This window comes from Megascapheus bottae, chromosome 15 (genome assembly GCF_031878675.1).
Source record: "Megascapheus bottae isolate mThoBot1 chromosome 15, mThoBot2.hap1, whole genome shotgun sequence".
NCBI lineage: Eukaryota > Metazoa > Chordata > Mammalia > Rodentia > Geomyidae > Megascapheus > Megascapheus bottae.
In genome coordinates this window covers 11,401,400-11,418,025 of record NC_143523.1, presented here as the reverse complement: position 1 = coordinate 11,418,025, position 16,626 = coordinate 11,401,400, and the positions used below count along the sequence as shown (strand labels likewise).

The window sequence follows — 16,626 nt, the reverse complement described above, 5'->3', positions numbered from 1 at the left end:
GTTTTCCAGTAATTAATTGGAGATAAGAGTCTCCTGGTCTTTAGTGCCTGGAGTGGCTTTGAACAACAATCCTTAGATCTCAGCCTCCTGAGTAGCTAGGATTACAGACTTGAGCCACTGTACCAAGCTAGAAATTTTTTTAAGTGGTATTGTTACAACATTTCTTTTTTTACCTGAGTAGAAATGGATTTATCTCTCAAGGGGAAGGTTTTAACTAAGAAGATATTCAGATAATATTGGAGATAAAACCATTCCAACAAATATACAAATCACATGGTAGAAACACATGACGTTCATAACCCTTCAATGACTGAATCTGAAAATACTGAAATGCTAAAAATGCTGTATAGTTCAAAAGTCTATACTTACAAATCAGTAATGACCTCAGAGTGGATACAGACAAATAGATGAATGCAGTAGAGAGGTGTTCATGATTTGGACAAGAAAGGAAATAACATGAATGAGAATTAAACCCTGAAACAGGAAATTAAAGCAGAACTGAGGAAATGGAAAAACCTCCCATGCTCCTGGATTGGAAGAATCAACATTGTGAAAATGACAATCTTGCCAAGGGCTATCTACAAATTCAATGCAATACCAATCAATATCCCAATAGCATTCTTTAAAGAAATAGAAGAGGCAATCCAAAATTTCATATGGAATAATAAAAGACCCCGTATAGCAAAGACACTTCTTAGCAGAAAGAACAGCTCAGGAGGAATTTCAATACCAAACTTTAGACTCTCTTACAGAGCTATAATAATCAAAATAGCTTGGTACTGGCACAAGAACAGGCCTGAAGACCAATGTACTAGAACTGAGGACCCAGATACTAAACCACAATGGCCACCTAATCTTTGACAAGGGAGCCAAAAAAATAGAATGGAAGAAAGACAGCCTCTTCAACAAGTGGTGCTGGCAGAACTGGTTAAGCACCTGCAAAAAACTAAAGTTGGATCCTTCTTTGTCATCTTGCACTAGAATTAACTCCAAATGGATCAAAGATCTGGAGGTAAAAGCTGACACACTGAAAACTTTACAAGAAGGAATAGGAGACACACTAGGCCTTCTTGGCACAGCGAACCTTTCTCAATAAGGACCAAGAATCACAACAAATCAGAGAAAGGCTGGATAAGTGGGACTGCATTAAACTGTGGAGCTTCTGTATGGCAAAGGACATAGCTAGTAAATTAATTAGGAAGCCTACAGAATGGGAGATCTTCACCAACCATACAAGGGACAAAGGCCTCATACCTAAAATATATCAATAGCTAAAAAAATTGAATCACTCCAAAACTAATCTCGAAAGAAACAACCATCTCATTAAACGATGGGCCAAAGACTTAAAGAGAGTCTTCTCTGAAGAAGAAACAAAAATGGCCTATAGACACATGAAGAAATGCTCAACATGTCTGGCCATAAAAGAAATGCAAAACAAAACAACTCTAAGATTCCACCTCATTCCAGTTAGAATGGCCATTATCAAGAAATCTAAAAACAACAGATGCTGGCGGGGATGTGGCCAGGAGGGATTGTTACTGCACTGTTGGTGGGAGTGTAAACTTGTTCAACCTCTATGGAAAGCAATATGGTGGTTCCTCAAAAGACTAAACATAGTGCTCCCCTGTGACCCAGCAATTCCACTATTTGGCATTTACCCAACCATCCAGAAACAAGGACATACTAAATCCACTAGCACAATCATGTTCATTGCAGCACTATTTACCATAGCAAAGATATGGAACCAACCCATATGTCCCTCAGTTGATGAGTGGATCAACAAGATGTGGTATTTATACACAATGGAATCCTATGCTACTGTCAGAAAGAACGACATCACCCCATATGTAAGGAAATGGAAAAGGCTTAGAAAAAATCATATTAAGTGAAGTAAGCCAGACTCAAAGGAACATAGGCCCAATGGTTTCTCTCATTTGTCATAATCAGTAGAAACCTTGGGCTCTCCTAGCAGAGATTTACAATAGAACAAAATCTAGAGACATTAGGCCAAATAGTATGACACTAAATTTAAGGACCTCCATGGGAAGGAAACAAAAGCCATATAATGAGTGACTGTTGTCCTTAATGTACTATGTTATTGCTCATCTCTTTTGCCATCCCTTGGTTATCTCATATTGTTACAATTTTTTACCTTGTTATTGGATATATTTTATATGTGCTTAATTGGTTATTTGAAATTGGATAGGGAAGAGGGGAAATTTAGATAAGCGGGGGGGGGGAGGAGGGAAATGGGGACCATGTCATGAGAAAGGGTATCAATATATGTGAAGTTATGCACCTTCTGTCTGGTGAATACAATGTAACCCTTCTATTAATCACAATAAAAAATTATTAAAAAAAGAAAAAATAATAAAAAAATAAAATTTTGACTTTCATTCTTTTCATTTGCATTTGTTAGGCAATCCCAGAAAGAACTTTGACCACTGAAGCCATAGATGATACAATTGTAATTGCAGAGATTATTTTTCTTGGGAAAAAAGCCCTTAATGGAAAATATTAGCAATAAACTAAATCAGACAGAAGAAATAGCAAGGATTAAACATAAAGTCAGGGAATTACTATATTCAGAAAGCAATAGGCAAAGACAACCATGGCTTCATTAGACAAATAGACAACCATAGGCACAATATCCAAAACCCGGTTGGGACATCATTAATATTGTTTACCACTGATTAATCTTCAGTGTAAAAGAGGAAATGTAGATACAGAGTTAAATGTATACAAAAATATATCAGAAAATTTTCCAAACTTGAGAGCAATAAATTGACAATGTAGATAATATTTAGAATCCTTTGTTGACATGACCTCTCCACATTAATTATAGTTAAATTCAAGAATGAATACTGGAAGTTCTGAAAAGAGTACCACATTACTGTCAAAGCCAAATCTAAAGACTAGGAGAGTATTTCAGCCATGAAACAAAGTAATTGATGACCACCATTCTGATATCCTGAGATTGTTAAAAATCAAGGGTAAAAGAACACTTGCTAATAAATTTAAGGAATTCATGACCACAAAGATTACTTTGGTTTTTCTCTCCATGTATTTTTTAATTATAATTAAATAGAGGGGTGACAGTTATATTCACCAGATAAGAAAGTGCATTACTTCACATATATTGATACTCCTCATGTTTTTGTCCCCATTTCCCTCCCCCTACCCCCTGCCCTCATCTTGTTTTCCCCCTTTCCCTTTCCTATTTCAAATAATCAAATAATTGTATATACAATATACCAGATAACAAGGTACGATACTGTAACTATAGGAGAATAACCACGGGACAACAAAAGAGATGAAAAATATCATAGTACATTAAGAACAACAATCACACATTATAAGGCTCTTGTTTCCATATCCTGGAGGTCCTTTCATTTAGCCTCATTGTATATGGCCTTGTGTATCTAGGTTTTGAGCTAGTGTAATCCTCTGTTAGGAGAGTCCAAGGTTTGTAGGAATTATTACAAATGAGGAAACCATTGAGCCTATGTTCCTTTGGGTATGACTTACTTCATTTAATATGATTTTTTCCAAGTCTTTCCATTTCCTTACAAATGGGGTGATGTCATTCTTTCTGATGGCAGCATAGAATTCCATTGTGTATAAATACCACATCTTGTTGATCCACTCATCAACTGAGGGACATCTGGGTTGATTTCATATCTTTGCTATGGTAAATAGTGCTGTAGTGAACATCATTGTGCTAGTGGATTTAGTATGTCTTTTCTGGACGATTGGGTAAATGGCAAGGAGTGGAATTATTGAGTCATAGGACAGCTCTGTTTAGTCTTTTGAGGAACCACCATAGAGGTTGAACAAGTTTACACTTCCACCAACAGTGCAGTAACAATCCTTCCTGGCCACATCCCCGCCAGCATCTGTTGTTTTTAGATTTCTTGATAATGGCCATTCTAACTGGAATGAGGTGGAATCTTAGAGTTGTTTTGTTTTGCATTTCTTTTATGGCCAGACATGTTGAGCATTTCTTCATGTGTCTATAACCCATTCTTATTTCTTCAGAGAAGTCTCTCTTTAAGTCTTTGGTCCATCTTTTAATGGGATGGTTGTTTCTTTGAAGATTAGTTTTGGAGCGATTCAATTTTTTTTAGCTATTGATATATTTTAGATATGAGGCCTCACAAAGACTACTTTTAAGAGAATAGAATTTTAAAAAATTGCGCAGAGAAGAGGAATAAAGATGTAGAATATCAGGAAACTTTGGGAAAGAATCAATTTCATGAAGCAAACAGATAAATGAGAATTAAGAAAGACTAAAATTGTTACTCTGGAAAACTAAAAACATTTAAATCAAATAAGTGAAAAGATAATAATATAGACCTCTAAATATCACTAAATGTAAACACTCAACCACCAAGTTTCAACTGTTTACTGCCTGTAAGAAACTCATTGCTTTGACAAATATAGACATATAAGAATAGAAAATAATTCTGTCAACACACAATCTGGAAATAAGCAAGAGTAGTAGGACTCATATCTGACAAAGCATGTTTCAGGCCAAATTAGGAAAACATAAAAAGATTATCACATTAACAAAGATAACTTGACAATATAACAATTACAAATACAGGTACACTCAATTGCTCATACATTACTGAACATGAAAGAACAGACAAGTGCATTTACAACAACCCTGGGTGTCTTCAATGCCCCATTATCATCAATAGATTATCCAGACCAAATTCAAATGCACTTTATAGATGTTTATGAAATATTCCATCAAAGAGCTGTGGAACACATATTCTTCCAGCAGTCCATAAACTTTCTTTAGAATACTTCTTTTTCCATGAATCATGTATTGGTATGCCAAATACTTGAAATGATTTATTCTAACTTCTCAGCTCACAGTAGCTAGAAAAACTGCAAAAATTGTGGGTCTAAATGATCAGTGGATCATTAAATAATCTGATGAAATACAATTTCTAGAATCAAAAATTAGACAGTTTACTAAAAACTCTGGAATATGGAGATGTGAGTGTTAATATTAGAGGTTTAAGTACATATACTGAAATCTCGACTGAATAGTGATACTCTTACAGGTCTTAGAAACTGGATTAAAAGGAAGAAAGAACTAAAGTTCAGAAGTGGATATAGATGAAACGGAGATTTAAAGAATAATATAAACAATGAAATGAAATCGGTTCTTGGAAAAGTATAACAAAACCTTTCTTCACTCTGTGAAGCTAGTGTTGTCCTGAAACCAAAAGCAGATATGGATACAACAGAAAAAGGAAACTGTAATTATTCTGATACAAAAATCCCCAATACTTCCTCACTGGAATATCAGTGTAAATTCATTTTGAGAAAAACAAGAATGGTTCAACATACAGAAGAAATGTAATACAACATATAAGTAGAAGCAATAACAATCACATTTTCACCTCAGTTGCTGCTGAAAATAACAAAATTCAACATCTCTACATAATAAAAGCTCTTAAATTAGAAATAGAATGATTATATATCAACACACTAAAGGCTCTAAACACAAACTGATAGCTAATATACTTGATGAGAAAAAATCTAAAGCATTTCCACGAAAATCAGGAAGATATCTGCTGTTATTTAATATTATGGTTGAGTTTTAGCAAGAGCAATAAATAAATAAAAGGCATATAAAAAAGAAAGGATGGGGCTGATAGTTTGGCCTAGTGTTAGAGTGCTTGCCTAGCATGCACGAAGACCCAGGTTTGATTCCTCGGTACCATATGCATAGAAAAAAGCTGAAAGTGGTGCTGAGCCTCAAGTGGTAGAGCTCTAGCCTTAAAGTCAAAGGACAGTGCTCAAGCCCTGAACTCAAGCCCAGGACTGACCAAAAAAAATAAAAGAAAGAAAGGATAGCCAAGCACCAGTGGCTCACACCTGTAATCCTAGCTACTCAGGAGGCTGAGATTTGAGGATTATGGTTCAGAGCCAGCCAGGGCATGAATGTCTGAGTCTCTTATCTCCCTTAACCACCAGAAAACTGGAAGTGGCATTGTGGCTCAAGTGGTAGAGTACTAGTAGAGCTGAAGAGCTCAGGGACAGTGCTCAGGACCAGAGTTCAAGCCCCTTGACTGCACAAACAAACAAAAAAGAAAACTTCACAGTATCTCTACTTGATACTTGAAGGTCATGTAATCCATATATAGAAGGTCCTAAACATTCCACTGTTATATATGTTAAGCACTTTCAGTCAAGTAGAAGGATGCAAAAGTGGTAGCTTTTCTACATAATTATAATAATCTTACTGAAAAATCAGAAAATAATCCCATTCCTATAGCTTAAAAATGACAAGACATCTGGGAATAAGTCTGGAGCAAATGGCCTTTATAATGAAATCTATAAGAAAACTGAAAAAATGAAAGAGGTGTGCTTCCAATCATTTTTGTTCTTTTCACATAGAGTCCTCATGTTTTTTTCTCAAAGCCAGCATCGAACCATGTTCCTTCCACATATAACTCCAACATGGTATTGCCACATCAGGCTTGTTTTGTCTCATTAACTTTTTGCCTAGGTTAACCTTAAGTAGAAATCTGACTAATCTCTACATCATGACTTAAAGTTACGTGGTACCAATCCTTGGCCTAAATTTATATAAATTCAGCTTACTCTATTTGAAGTCCTTTCATAGCCTCAGAATTACCATTTCATTACTTTGACTTTATTCTGATATTTATGTATTAATATCTGGATTTTTGTGAACAAAAAGCAAAAATCAAAAGACAATTAATTTACTCTTAATGAATTATATACCCTTTATTAAAGTATTGTACTTCTCTGGACTTCATTTTATTTTCATTTATATAATAAGAACTGAATAGTAGTGACATTTAGAGTTCATGATCAACATCCATTTTCCTTTGTATTTCTGTATCATTTTGTAGATATTAATACATGTATTCTAAGTTCTGTCATTTCCTATAGTAATATACCAACTGTGTAATTATTTTTAAATATTCCATTCCTTTGATCATGTAAGTTGTATTTTTCTCTATTAATACCTTTTAAAAATTTGAATGGATTAGAACAGCACTGTGTACTGTAGGTGTGGGCAGATGTGCTCTGACATAAATATTAGATATTTTCTAGTTGTTGCTTTTTATAAATGCAGTATTCTTAGGACTTTGTAACAATAATATTTCAAAATGTCTTTAAGCTTACCATTTGCTTCTAGACTAGACTATTTCTGTGTTCTTTACTATTCAATATCTTCTGGGACAGAGATTTCACAATCTACCTTTCACCTTGAGAAGTTCTTATAACTAACATAAATCCTGCTTTCTGCAATTTGAGGTGGATTTATATTCTTTTCCTTCTCTCTGTAGAGATGGGAACAGCCCCGAACTGGGAGTGATGTGTTTTTATGAGGGCTAGTACTGAAAATTGTAGAAAAATTATTTTCAGACTAACATTAGTCTTAGCTTTTGTGTATCCGGCTGTTTTTTGTATCCATATCTCAGGCGCTACTGTTTTTAAATCCAAATGAAATAGTTGCATATCTGATATTAATGTTGATTATATTACTTGTTCTTGAGAACCAAGTGAAGTATTAAAATAAACAATGACTTCTGTTGTGGACTAGGGAATAGAAAAGTTCACTTCCCTCAGATACATTTGAAACACATACCTATTGGTCTCTGATATTGTTTACAAAGAATCTGTTGGCTGAATGCCTAAAAGATAGGTAGAATGGCTTCAAATTAAACTATTTTAGATAGCAATATTGACCAACGAATGCAGAGTTTGGTAATAAACTTAGACCTTCCCCCAAAATAAATAAATGAGGCCAAAAAATGAGTTCCCCCACCTGAAGGGAGGCACAATTCAATTACTTGAGAGACGGAGATAGGAGAATTGTGAGCTTAGGCCAGCCCTGAGCAAAAGTATGAGACCCTATCAAATACAAATAGCTACAGCTGTAAGTATTGGAGGTTGGAACAAGTGGTAGAGCACCTGTGTAGCAAGTAGTAAGTCCTTGATTTCAAACCTAAATAACCATCAAAACAACAGCAATAAACTTTGAGGAATTTGACCATATTTATGTTTTATTTGATATAATTATAGTCATAGAACTGGGTTTTAACATGATTTTTTTTTTTGCCAGTCCTGGGCTTGAGCTCAGGGCCTGAGCACTGTCCTTGGACTTTCTCAAGGCTAGAGCTCTACCACTTGAGCCTCAGCACCACTTCCAGCTTTTTTGTATATATGTGGTACCAAGGAATTGAACCTAGGTCTTCGTGCATGCTGGGCAAGCACTTTAACCACTAGGCCAAACTCCCGGCCCTAACATGAATTTTATATAGTATATCTCATTTTGTTAGCTATATTATAGAAATGATTTATCCATCCATCTATTATATGTTATGAGAATACATGTGTTCTTTTCAAGCGAGCTGTCTTGAAACAATTTTATTGTATATTGTGGGAAAGCTTTAGTATATAAGGAATGAACTGTGCTAAGTATAGGGATGGAAAAGAAAATATAACTTTTATCCTTGAGAAGCCAATAGTCTTTCAGGGAAAAGTTATAATTATAGAGTACTTAAAAGATGGTACATAAGTATTAAGTAGTTTAGTGTGTTTTATTCTGTATTTTTAAGATTTAATACAGAAGAAGTTTTATACTATACATATACTATACATGCTTTCATCTAATTTCTGTTTTTTTTTCTATTCTACAGGTTCAGCAGTTATCTGAAAAATCTTTCCTCTTACAGCTTTCAAAAACTCATGAACATGCTCTTGAAAGACAGTACAGTGAAACTACAAATCAAAAAAATATGCTTCTTCAAACCTTTGTAAGTATTCAACCATTTAGAAAAATCTATTTAAGTTGCTTAAAAATACACATTTAGAAAATCATCTCTATACATATTGGCAGGTAGTACTAGTTAAATAAGGGAAAATGTCAAGCCCTATTTAAAATTAATTATAATGTTAATTGAGAGTTCTATTGGCAAGCATGTAATACAGTTTATTTGTTGATTTTGTTTGAACTCAGGGCCTTCTGCTTTCTTAGCTTGCTTAGTGGCTGACACTCTACATTGAGCCACACCTGAACCTTTGTTTTCACTTGTTATTTTGGAGATGGAATCTTGTGTACCTTTCTGCCCATTCTGGCTCTGATATCAGAACTGTCATTTAGATCTCAGCTCTCTGATGAGCTAGGATTTCAGATGTAAACTACCAGTGCCTGAAAGAAATTTACGTAGATGTAATAAGACTAAAAAGAAGTGCTCAGGCTTTAAGAGGCTCACATTGTAGGCATAATTATGGATGCGGGTGTCAGATACAACACTAGACCAAGGTTTGAATGTTAACTTGTGATTAGTTGATATTTTAAAGAAAATATATTTAATAATATTTAAAATGTAGTTTGTGTCAATACCAAAAAACTGTGATCATTTTGAATAACATGGCCAATTGGTGTGGTTCATAATTATTTATCTCTTAAAAAATAATAGAAAAGTATTTTAATTGTATGATTGTAAAAAAAGTGCTTTTGCATTGTCCAAATTTTGAAAATTTGTATTCTGATTTTAATATTATACAAAATATGTTAGAATTTGTTTTGAAATGAATATATAATTTTGCTTTCATCAGTTTACATTTTAAAAGGTTTCTTTGGATATGCTAGTTTGTTTATTTTTTTTAATAAAGCAGTGATACTTTTGAGCACATTTTAATTTTCAAGTTTGGTCATTATTCTGCCATCTATTTTTATAGGTAATAGGATGGTCTATATGATTATAGAGTTTAATTCACAAACACAAGTATAATGATGACTGATAGTATTTCTGCCTCAATAATTACCTCAAAACTTTAAGGAGAGTTTTTTGTTATTGTATAATAACTTCAACTTAAAATATATTACTAAAGTAAGGCTGTAGTAGCTCATGCCTGTAATCCTAGCTACTAGCAGGCTGAGATCTAGAATCGCAGTTCAAAGCCAACCCCTGGGCACTGAAGTCTGTGAGATTCATCTCCAATTAACCACCAGAAAACTGGAAATGGCACAGTGACTCAGTGGCCTTGGCTGAATTGCTCAGAGATAGCAACCAGGCCCAGAGATCAAACTCCATGACCAACAAAAAAGCATACAAACACACACACACACACACACACACATTACTAAAACAGTAAGCATTTTTGTAGTAATACAAGTTTAATTGATATTTTTGTTGCTAGTAATTTTTAAATTTACATCATTAAAGAACCAATATTTGTATTTTATTTCTATTTTCTGTTTTTCAGGAGGCTATAAAGAAAAAAATGACAGATGAGGAGGAAAAATTTATTAAGGAAGTTACAGACTTCAATAATGAGTTTGAAATATCAAAGAAAAGAGACCTTTGGATGAAAGAAAATGTGAAGATTGAAATATCTGACTTAGAAAATCAAGCAAGCATTTTGGAAAGGGGTATGAACCATACTACTTCATTTATTTGGTGTTCATGGGAATAAGTTACCTTGAATGAATGAATTATTGAATGAATGAATTTCATAGAAATTTAACTTCTTCATAAACAGACTGGGTTGTTGCATATTCTTTTACCTCTATCTTAATTTTCCTAATGAATATATATACATATACGAGTGTTTATAAATATATAAATATCTGTATATATCTCTATATTTCTCCCTCCTTCCCTCCCCACCTTAAGTCAAGGTAGCACTTTGGATTTTCATATGTATGATACATTTTATTAATACGTTATCATTAATCTTACTTAGTTGTGGTCTCATGTATTCTAATGTATGGCTAAATTCTATTGTTAAAAATTCTTTAACACTTTTGTGAGTTTGGTCTTGTGCTTGTGTATTATAATAATATTTTTGAATGTATTCTTTCACTAGTCAGAAAATGTAAATACTTAGCTTATCTATTCCTTCAAGAAAGAGGCTGTGGTGACTTTTTCTCCCTACTAGAGCAAGGAGTTGTTGAAATTTGGCCAGATTTCAGAGCAGTTTTCCCAGGGCAGTTTTAGTTTCCATTTGTCTTCTTTCCTGTCAGTGTTTGCTCTTCCATTCCCTCTACTAATTCGTGCCACCACATCTGTTATTTCCTGACACTTGAATTCTCCTTCTTTCTCTTCTACCCTTGGTTTCTCCCTCTGACTTTTCCCACAAGCTTTTGATGGTAACTGATTAGTCATCCAGTTACACTGGATTTTGGAAAAAAAATAACTATATCTTTAGCTCTTCATAGCTGATTTTATTACTTACTACTATACAAGTACTTTTTTCTACTTCCAAACATTTCCTTTGAATTATTGATTTCTTAGTAGCTTATTGGAGATGAAAGTGTCATGGACTTTTCTGCCTGGGCTGGCTTGGAACCATGATCCTCAGATCTCAGCCTCCTAAGTAGCTAGGATTACAGGCATGAGCCACCAGCATCTGGCTTTGACACCTGGCTTTGATTCGTTATTTATTTATTTTTTGCCAGTCCTAGGGCTTGAACTCAGGGCCTGAGTGCTGTCCTTGGGCTTTTGCAAAGCTAGAGCTCTACTATTTGAGCCACAGTACCATTTTTGGATGTTTTTTCCTGTATATGTTGTACCGAAGAATTGAACCTGGGTCTTCATGAATGCTAGGCAAGCACTCTACTACTAGGCTAAACTTATACCCTCTTGATTTATTATTTTTTAACCTCAGAATTCTCACACCTTAAGTTTCCCAGAACATTACCATCTCTATATTTTAAAGTGTTATTGCTAGTTCACTCATATCAAGCCTCTTATGTTACACTTTATTTTAAAATCTCGTTATTCTCTGTTTAAAAATGGCATAGCAAACCAAGTTTCTCAACATGCTTTGTCTTTTACCTGTAGTATAGTGTCTCTCTATCTTCTAATCTGTCCCAGCAGCTTTTGCCCTTGGTGTTAATAGTGCACTGGCCAGTCTCTTGTTTTCTTATTGAGCAAAGCTTCCTGCCTTGGGACTTTGAATTCAAAAGTCTTTTCTTATCTTATATCTAGTTAACTTGATCATTTTTCTAATCTCAGATCAAATAACTTCCTCAGGAAACTCCCAGAGTTTCATACTCCCTCCTCACAGTTCCATATTAGTCTCTAATAGTTTTCTGTAGTTTTTTTTCATAGCAATGTAATTTCATACTTATTGATTCATATCTACCTCTTCACTAAAGTACACTATTCTATGAGGATGGAGCTGTATTTTGCTCACAAGTACATTTGTGTGTGTGTGTGTGTGTGTGTGTGTGTGTGTGTGTGTGTGTGTGTGCGTGTGCGTGTGTGCATGTGACTATTCTGGTCCTTAAAATCAGAAACTGGGCACTTTATTGAGCTTTTTTGTTCAAGGTTACTGTTTACTTTTTGAGCCACAGGTCCACTTACAGATTTTTGATGGTTATTGATAAGTCTCACAGACTTTCTTGCTCTAGCTGGCTTTGAACCGTGATCCTAATATCTCAACCTCCTGAGTAACTAGGATTACAGGCAACAGCTTTTGGCACCTGGCTTACAAATGTATTTTTGAAATTCACACAGTACATTCATTCATTCATTCATTTAGTGATATTTAGTATGCACTTTTATGTGTATCAGAAGCTGATACAAGCATTGGTGTTACTGCAGTGACAAAAAAGAAACAAATAAAAGAAAACAATATATATTCAAGTAGGGGAAACTATATTCAAGTAGGGGACATAGGAAGAGAAGGACACAAGTAGAAGGTGAGGGAAGCATAAGTATTGGAATTGGATAGGTGGTATAGTATTAGATGTCTAGGGAAGGTTTCATTGGTAATAAGATGATTTTTAAATAAAACATGAGAAAGCTAAGCAAGTGAGCCAAATAAGTACCTAGGATAAAGAGTGCTTTATAGAGAGAAGTTAGCTAATATAAAGCCCCTAAAGGGTTATTATGCCTAATCATTTTTAGAATAAAAGTCTAGAGCCTAATATCTTCAGGGAAAAAAAGGTTGAAAGTGATGAGAATTCAAATGACTTAAAATCTTTTGGGCTATTCTGATGAGTGTTAACTAAGAGTGTGAAGTCAGAAGCCAATGGAGAAGTTTGAGCAAAGTGAAAGGTCTCACATTTTATCAGTTACTCTGGTTACTACTGAGAACATTCTGAGGAAAGGTAAAGGCAAAACTAGGGAAACAAAACACAAGAGATGAAATTAGCTTGGATAAGGGTTATAGCAATAGGAATAACATAATGAACTTAAATTCTGAATATATTCTGAATATAGATAAATAGAATTTTTAATGGCCTAGAAGATATAAGGAATAGAAAATATGTTAAGATAAGCTTGATTCCAGAGCAATTACAGATAGGAAATTATACATTTGTGAGATGACTAAATATTTTTTCATTTTAAACATCTGGTAATTTAAGATAAATAGTTCATCATTGTAGCTTTGGAATAGTGGCTATCTTAATGTGTTTATCTTGACATTTTTCTTAAAACATTTCTGGTATGCATATCTCCCAGTTGGTGAATCAGATGTGAAATGAGGTATTCTTTTTAGATGTGAAATTAGATATTTGTATATTTTGTTTCTTTGGTGAATAATATTCCTTAATATTGGTAGTGTATGTTTGAGGACAGCTCATATTAAAAGATGGGAATAAATTTTGACAATGTTACTTTTCATTTAATTTTGAAAGCCATAAGACCTATCCATTGGATTTTATATAGTACAAGGAATTAAGAGTGATCACCATATCAGTTATACCTTTGTAGACATAAATTAAAACTATTGCAAAATTAAGACAACAGAAAAATGGGGAAAGTTCACTGTCAGCACAATATTCTTTCAGCTATGTAAGCTGTATTAGCAAATAATACATTTACTATATCTCTTTTATTGCCAGTCCTGAGGCTTGAACTTAGGGCTGAGTACTGTCCCTGAGCCTATTTTGTGATCAAGGCTAGAACTCTACAAATTGAGCCATAGCTCCACTTGAAGCTTTTTCTGGGTAGTTAATTAGAGATAAGTCTCATAGCTGTTTACTGGTGTCTCATGGCTATAATTCTAGTTACTCAGGAGGCTGAGATCTAAGGATTGAGGTTTGAAGCCAGCCTGGACAGGAAAGGCTATGAGATACTTAACTTCAATTAACCACAAGAAAAACATAAGTGGTGCTGTGGCTCAAAGTAGTAGAGCACTAGCTTTGAGCAAAAAAAAAAAAACTTAGGAATACCTCCTAGACCCTGAGTTCAAGCCCCACAACCAAAAATAACAACAGGGAAAAAGTCTCATGACCTTTTTTTTTTTTTTTTTTTTGCCTGGGCTGGCTTTAAACCTGGGTTCTCAGGTTGACTTTGAACTAGGATCCTCGATCTCAACTTCAACAGGCATGAGCGACCAGTGCTCAACTGTTTCGTTCTATTTTTAATATTTGTTTTAATTTTGTTGGAAAGGTGATCTACAGAAGGGTTACAGTTACATGAGTAAGGTAATGAGTACATTTGTTGTTGAACATTGTTACCCCTTCCCTGTTTTATTCTTTAAAGTATCAGTAAGCAGTTTTTTTTAGACTAGTCAGGATTAAGAATAAATAAATAATTTAATATGAAGAATTAGTTAATATATACTTTGTCCCAGATGTATTTAAAATTTCTCATCATTCTTACCTAATATTAATACAGGTATTTTATTATAGGGTATCTGATAATATATAAAATCTCTTCTTCTTATTATTATTATTTTATTATTTGTGGGGATTAAACTCAGGGCTTGAGTTCTGTTCCTGAGCCCCTTTACTCAAGGCTAGCACTCTACTATTTTGATCTACAGTTCCACTTCCTGTTTTCTGATGGCTAATTGGAGATAGCAGTCTAATGGACTTTCCTGCCTGAGCTGACTTTGAACAACTGTCCTCAGATCTCAGCTTCCTGAGTAGCTAGGATTTCAGGTGTGACCCAGTAGCACCTGGTTAATATTTATTTTAAAGTATCTAAAGATTGTGTTAGGATAGTCTGGAATACATATCTTTTAAAGATATTCAACAGATATCTGGAGCTTTGTATATGTGTTTTGTATGTATATATATAGCTCTGTATATACTATACCAGGTACAAGAACTGAAGATTGTAGCACAATTTCTATTTTCAAAGCGCTGATGGCTTAATGTGGAAGAGTGAGAACTAAAAGAATAATTTAAATATTCTATGTAGATAACCTTAACATGTGATCACAAAGAAGTAATTTTATGGAATTTTCCCTTCTGCCACAATCAGTCAGAAAATAGGAGAGAGCAATATGTAAAACTGGTTTTAAATAGTGAGGTCAAGAAACAATTCAGATGGTAGAGGAGAAACAAATGAGTTAAGCTCTGTTATCCCTCCATCATTCTACCAAAATGTAGTTTATAAACACAGACATGAAGAGGAAGAACTTAATCGACACAAAGAATTGTGACTGAGTTGAAGACACAAAGTTTGAAGTTCAGGAAGGCCAAGACAGTGTACTTGAGAAGATAGGTTCATACAATGAAAAAGTTGTAGATTGATGTAGAAGTTTCCTTGAGTCTTTGTCTAAGAGAACCAGTAGAAAGGAACAGTACTAGTGAACAGAAGTAGAAGATGAATGACCCTAAGAGCTCACAGGGAACGTGGAGATATCCATGTTCACTCTTGTCGTAAAAGAAAATTTTCATTAAATAGAAAAATCTTGTCTTAATAAGCTAGGATTAAATTAACCTTAGATTAAATTCTTTTCTAAAAATGTCCGCCTCTCTATATTAAAAAAATACTTCTTTTTATTTCTGTAAAGAATGCCATTGGAATTATGGTAAGGATTACTTTGAGTAGCATGGACATTTTAACAATTTAAGTTTTTGATGCATGAACATGGGATAACTTTCTGTTTAGTTTTGTCTTCTTCAGTTTCTTCCAACCATATTTTATGGTTTTCAGTGTTCAAATATTTACCATTCTGATTAAATTTCTCTCAAAGTAATTTTTGAATTTGCTCTATTTGTTTCTAGAAATAAAGTTAATAAAAAATGATAATAACCAATTAAATGAACTTCAGAAACAAAAGAGTGAATTGATGCAAGAATTATTTAATCTCCAAAGAAAACTTAAAGGTAACCTCATTATGAGTGAGTTAATTTTGCAGACAGTATTGCATTCTACAAGTTATTATTATTTTATTATTATTCTTTCAAAATAAGTTAACCAGTTGAGATTATAGTATGCACATTGATATAAAAAAGAATATACACAACACAGAATTATGTGTGAGAGCTAGTATTCTTAATGTCATGAATTTGTAAATTTTTGTCTATAATTGCTGTATTGAAAGAGAATATGAAGACTTAGTATGTATATTTGATATGTGGCACCAAAAATTAGAGTATTTTTTATATGAGAAAAAAATTTAACGTTTTTTATTTATTAAAGAATGTAAGATGTTTTAAAATTGTTTAGTTCTTCAAGATGAAGAGAATGAAGCCATTTGTACAACCAAGTATCTAGAAGCAGAAAAAGTAAAAATCAACAAAAAGCCCCAAAGTGATGCTGAATGTTTAAGGTGAGAGATAACTACCATACTTTTCTACAAAATATGGTAATTTTTTTAAGTCAAAAAGAGTTTAGGAGTTTGGCCTAGTGGTAGAATGCTTGCCTAGCA

General features: G+C 33.8%; 1 protein-coding gene across 3 annotated transcripts in view; it reads left to right on the top strand.

Annotated features, from left to right (window-relative positions):
* The window catches only part of Ccdc172 (coiled-coil domain containing 172), a 49,363-nt gene that overhangs the window by 18,801 nt on the left and 13,936 nt on the right, over nt 1-16,626 (top strand). For all 3 annotated transcript variants that reach the window (XM_090346888.1, XM_090346890.1, XM_090346889.1), the window contains exons 4-7: nt 8,697-8,813; nt 10,270-10,435; nt 15,980-16,081; nt 16,425-16,527. In XM_090346888.1, coding sequence (XP_090203014.1) covers nt 8,697-8,813; nt 10,270-10,435; nt 15,980-16,081; nt 16,425-16,527 — 488 coding nt within the window. The remainder of the gene's footprint in view (nt 1-8,696; nt 8,814-10,269; nt 10,436-15,979; nt 16,082-16,424; nt 16,528-16,626) is intronic.